This window comes from Salvelinus namaycush, chromosome 2, assembly GCF_016432855.1.
Source record: "Salvelinus namaycush isolate Seneca chromosome 2, SaNama_1.0, whole genome shotgun sequence".
In the NCBI taxonomy this organism is placed as follows: Eukaryota; Metazoa; Chordata; class Actinopteri; order Salmoniformes; family Salmonidae; genus Salvelinus; species Salvelinus namaycush.
Window position 1 is genome coordinate 45,467,432 of NC_052308.1, and position 6,000 is coordinate 45,473,431.

At 38.8% G+C, this 6,000-nt stretch overlaps 1 protein-coding gene across 1 annotated transcript in view; it reads right to left on the minus strand.

Moving 5' to 3' along the window:
• The window catches only part of LOC120026237 (neuroendocrine convertase 1-like), a 28,135-nt gene extending 25,473 nt beyond the window's left edge, over positions 1 to 2,662 (minus strand). The window contains exon 1 of the mRNA XM_038971061.1: positions 2,474 to 2,662. Within this exon, the coding sequence (XP_038826989.1) occupies positions 2,474 to 2,662 (189 nt within the window). The remainder of the gene's footprint in view (positions 1 to 2,473) is intronic.
• Positions 2,663 to 6,000: the final 3,338 nt, after the last annotated feature.

Consider the following 6,000-nt stretch of genomic DNA (forward strand, 5'->3'; position numbering starts at 1 on the left):
ATGTTGACATTATATTATTATATTTATGTGACTGGAAGGCAGATACCACAATAGGCGTGCCAGTTTCCTTGGTACTTATAAAGTCAGGTCCCAAATGATTGGCAACCTTGATAAGATGAGCAAAAAAGACTGTATAAAATAAATAATGAAAATATTGAGCTATATAATATTGTATGCAAAAAAAAAAATGGGAACCAGGTTTTTGGCTAAAATGTCCTGGTACTTGGTAGAGTTCATGGTACCGGTGACCTTAACAAGGGCACCAGGACCAGTGGAGGCAAAATAGACCCATAACATCAAAGATCCACCACCATATTTTACAGTAGGTATGAGGTACTTTTCTGCATAAGCTTACGTTTTCTGGTATGCATAGCCAGAGAGCTTTATTTTCATGTCAGCTGGAGTTTTCTAAATGGCATTGGTACTTGGCTTGGCATGATGAACTTTACCAAGCACCCAGCAGCTGCAGCACACCAAAACCTGGTTGCTTCTGCAAGGAGGCTGAAACTTGGCCACAAGTAGATCTTCCAGTAAGAAAATAACCCCAAACGCACATTAAAATCCACAAAGAAATTATTAATTGATCACAACATTTTGCAATGGACATCTCAGTCTCCGGGCTTGAACCCCATTGATAACCTGTGGTTTGAATTGAAGAGGGCAGTCCAGAAGGGCAGAATAAGGATATCAAGGATCTGGCAAGATTCTGTATGGAGTAATGGTCTATGATCCCTCCCAATATGTTCTCCAATCTCATAAAACGTTTTAGAAAAAGACTCAGTGTTGTTATCCTCATAAGGGTGGCAGGTAGCCTAGTGGTTAGAGTGTTGGGCCAGTACCCAAAAGGTTGCTGGATCGAATCCCTGAGCTGATAAGGTAAAAATCTGTTGTTCTTCCCCTGAACAATGCAGTTAACCCACTGTTCCCAGTAGGCTTTCATTGTTGAAAGAAGTTGTTTGTTACTGACTTGTCAAGTTAAATAAATGTTTTTAAAAAAGGGGAGGGTGCTGGAGGTTTGAAAGTAAGGTTGCCAATGATTCTCACCCCTATATTTTGGAGATTTTTTAAAAATAACTTCTCTTCAAAATCTCTTTCTCTAATTGTATTAGTATACAATAATATAATTTTAACTTTTTTTAGAGCTCAGTATTTGTATTATTTATTTTATAGTATTTTTTTGCTCATCTTTATAAAGGGTGCAAATAATATCGGACCTGACTGTATTTACAGCAGGCTTTGTTCAGCAATTTCCTCAGAAAGCAAGATTAACACAGCTGAACCCACTGAATCTACAGGTGTTTGTCACGATATCACACAAATTGTGCAAATGTGCAAATAATGAATCAATCACAGATATTACTGTTTACCTTTTAAATCAGGGTCACACAGAGTGTTTCTTGGTATTCTTAAATAAATCTAGTTTGAAACAAAAGTATATGCCTAACACACAAAAAAAGAAGACACCTGTACCATGTCAGATATAGAGTTGAAATGTATTACATTTTGAGTTTGCATCCCAATATTAGACTTTATGTACATCACAGTAGACTGAAATATAACAAAACCGTTTGACATAGAAACACCAGATTTTCTGTGTTTAAAAAAAATTCATTATGTAATTATAAAAAATATTAAAACCATTCCACCCATGAGGCCACTAGAGGGTGCTTTGGACAAGGGGGAAAATAAAATAAAACTGAAATTGCATAAATTATTTAGGCCTAACCTATATGTTATTCTAAGCCACAGTTCAGGCCTATTATATTGATAATACACAGGTTGTTGACCTGTGTAGTCAGAGAGCTAGGTTCCTCTGAGTGGACTATAGAGAGCTCATCAGGGGGTGTACAGGCCTAATGATTTGGACAAGGTAGACAGTGAATTACAACATTGGCGATAGACATATTTACATATTTATATCTATTATATACAGTACAAAATTAACTTATTCAAAAGAACAAGTCTTAAAATATGTATATTTTGCCCAAATACACTGATAGACTAAATTCTTTGTTTTTGATTGATGATATCAATTTACTTAATATAAAGTAACAGTGATACCGAATACACTGATGGTAAAAAAGACAGTAATGGAAATTTCATAGATTACACAATTGAATTTCCCTGCTCACTCTGACCAGAATAATGAAGATGATTGACAGAATACACCAATCACTATAGTTGTCGTGTTTTAATCTTGGCTGAAGCAGAAGTTCAGTAAGGATGCTGTACAGGCTACAACATCAGCAACAAGGCTGCCGTGGCGCCCTCCATCAGCTTTCAACAGCTATGTATTAATACAACCAACTGAATAATTTATAAAACAAAGCTGAATAGGCTACTGAGACCAAGACATGGATATTCCCTGAGCCAAATGTAACATTAATTGTATAGCGTAAAGAGAGTAGTACACAGTTCCAATAGTACTCGAGGATTAACGTGGTCTCGGGGCGTTGCTGTGGCGCTAACATACCTGGCGGACTAGTCGGTAGTCCAGTTCTTTGGCGATGGACCTGGCGGCGTCCGGTCCTCCCGGAATCTCCACCGCCCATTCGTTGAGGTACTGTCTGTCCCCGAATGAAGCATCCACGGAACGAGCGATGGAGAACAGCACCACAAAAGCACAGCACATTACCGTTGTTGGGCGACATCTCATTTCCATCTCAGAGAAAATACGACTAGATTGATGCTCTTAGAAAGCATATAAGACAATTCAAAACGAAAATGTAAGTAATATTAAATAAATAAATGTATGTTGGTTCCCCTTGGTTCGTGTCTTTTTTCCTTCAAAGTGCTGGGTGGGAATGAGAGGACCTGTCACGGCGTTATTGTCTTATTGAACCATCAAGGAAAGCAAGCGGAGAGTAAACCCTGGAAGGGGACGAGAATGTTTACACGTCAAATTACGAAGGGTCTCTGACGTCAACGAGTCTATACCTGGGATAGGGTCTATGCTTGAGTCCTGAGAGAGACAGGCGGGGAGAATGAGCGTCAGAGGGGAAAGTTACATCTAAAAATATCCCTCGATTTTTTTATTCAAGTTTGCAGTATAAGAATGAATACTAGGTTACTATAAGAGTAATGTATGTGCACCAAACATGTCTGTGCAGAGCCTAACCATAGCCTACGTCAGCCAAGTAGACCATCATCTGAAGCACGCCCAAACTTCATGATTATGTTATTATTGCGTTATCTCTATGATTTGTTGTTGTTATTGTGCAAGGAAAATGCAAGGGCAAGAATAGGCTAATATAGGCACTATAGTCTTTTAGAATTGCAGTATACTGTGTGGGTCTTTGAGATGTGTAAGATAATGGCACGACTTAATTTCAATACCTCAGATTGACGATTGTCTTCAAGTGTATCTGTTACATGCCCCCCGCAGGAGAGCTCACTGTGGTGACGCATTTATGCAGCGCACGTCACGGGAGTGTAGACGCTGTTTCAGCACCACGGCATTGGACAGCTCTTTGGGTGAGGACAAGGTGAAAGCAAGCAAGTGGTTTCAGATGGGCAAATGATTCTCGGTGAAAAACATGGATGATTGAAATAGATATTTACTGTGTGCTTTGAATTTAGGTCATATATTATCATCTTAATACACTCAGTATACAACACTTTAAGAACACCTGCTCTTTCATGACAGACTGACCAGGTGAATCCAGGTGAAAGCTATGATCCGTTACTGATGTTACTTGTTAAATCCATTACAATCAGTGTAGATGAAGGGGAGGAGACAGCTTAAAGAAGGATTTTTAAGCCTTGAGACAATTGAGACATGTATTGTAGATTGTGTATACTCAGTGTATAACAGCCTGTATAATAGGGCATAGGGCTTAAAGGGCATACAACCTAATACTAGGCCTATGTTTATGATACTGAATGATAATGCATTTTTGGGGGGCACATGCCTATTATATAGCCGAGACTTATGATAAGAATAGGCTAAGGAAGTAGCCTAAGTAGTCTATTAGTATTTTGTAGACTAAGTAGTGTATGTTATTTGGAATTTGACTGTAGGGTGTCAGAAGATATAATTAAAAGTTTACCCTATTCGCCTATGGCAAAGATACTATATGTTTCCCCTTTCATCTGTGTCTGGTGTTAACTAGTTACTGGCTAGCTAGGTGTTTCAGACAGCATGGAACAAAAGGGGGGAAGGGTTATTGAAAACTCTGACACAGTTGTCAAGTCAACATATCCGTCAGTGCTGCTGTGAAACGCATCACAAGAGACATGCCAAACGAGAGATCTAAATGAAAAAAATATATATCATTGATGCAATTTCAATGTTTCAGTTGCTTCATGTATCACCAAATTACCTTGAGATGGTTTTACTGCAACACTGCTCACTGCATCCAAGTTGCTTGACATAGGCATTTCACAGAGCTGTCAGTCAAGGCAAGCATGAATATATATATACAAGCATGAATATAATAATATGAATATATTCATGAATATAAGCTCCCCGCCCACTCAGCCTGTTTTTTCAAACTTCTTGGTAGTTAGCCATGAGAGAAAAAGTACTTTCAGAATGACTGTTCAGGACCTTTGAGGGCTCAAATAAACTCATGAATAGGCATAACCTAAACCACCTACACTAATGTCACAATGCATCATCCAGCCACAATGTCGAAAATTGGTTTAATTGAAATCCGGCCCACTTATAATATGCTCTCACACATAATTAATGCTAATGCCATGCCCTCCCATCAAAGCAAGGAGTGTGTTGTGTGCTTTGACAACCTGGTCTCATAGACTAGACGTAACATAGTAAATGTAAATTGGTATGATATGTTGCACAAGACAGCATGTTACTTACGCAAAATATATATAACGCGAACATCTAGCAACCTAAACGTTGCATGTTCAAATCTCATCACAGACAACTTTAGCATTTTAGCAACTTTGCTAGTACTTACTACTTTTTAGCTACTTTGCTAACCCTTCCTATAACCCTAACATTACCCTTTAACCTAACTCCTAACCCTAACCTTAACCCTAACCTTAATCCCTAACCCCTAGCTAATGTTAGCCACCTAGTTAATGTTAGCAACAATACATTTGAATTTGTAACATATCATACGTTTTGAAAAGTCATAACATACTGTACAAATTGCAATCCGTAACATATTGCACGAATTGCAATGCTTAACTTAAATATCATACACATTTTAATTTGAAACAAAACATATGAAATGGATGATGGACATCCACAAATTAATACATACCAAACGAAACGTAACATATCATACTAATTGGAATGTTCCGGATTTACATTTACTATGTTACATCTACCCCTGAGTCCAGGTTGGCTTTGATGACCATAGCGACAAACTCACTTGGTTGTATTAAAACTAAGTGTCCTTTTTGATGTTGTGTTTCCCTTCTTTGACATGCAATTGTGTGTTTGAGAAGAGTTATCTTGCCTTCTCGAGCAGCTAAATTAATTGACCCATCGGTAAGCCCCGTCCCGGAATTCTGGGCAACCAATCGCAGCACTCCAATGGATAGCAACTGTCGAGTCCGACATATTGCTCGGACAAGCTCACATTTGAAACGCATGAAAGCCAGTGAGGGCAGTGGGACAGAACAGCAGCCTCTGGTAAGATACGGGGCGGGGGCCTATGCATTTATGTAAACAACAGTTGGTGCATGATATCTAAGGAAGTCTCAAAGTTTTGCTTGCCTGAGGTGGAGTATCTTATGATAAGCTGCAGACCTCACTATTTACCCAGAGAGTTTTCATCCGTTTTTTTCGTAGCTGTCTATATACCAACACAGAGCGAGGTTGAAACTAAAACCACACTAAATGAGCTGTATTCTGCCATAAGCAAACAGGAAAACGCTCATCCAGAGGCGGTGCTCCTAGTGGCCGGTGACTTTAATGCAGGGAAACTTAAATCAGTTTTACCGAATTTCTATCAACATGTTAAATGTGCAACCAGAGGTAAAAAAAATTCTAGACCACCTCTACTCCACACACAGAGACGCGTACAA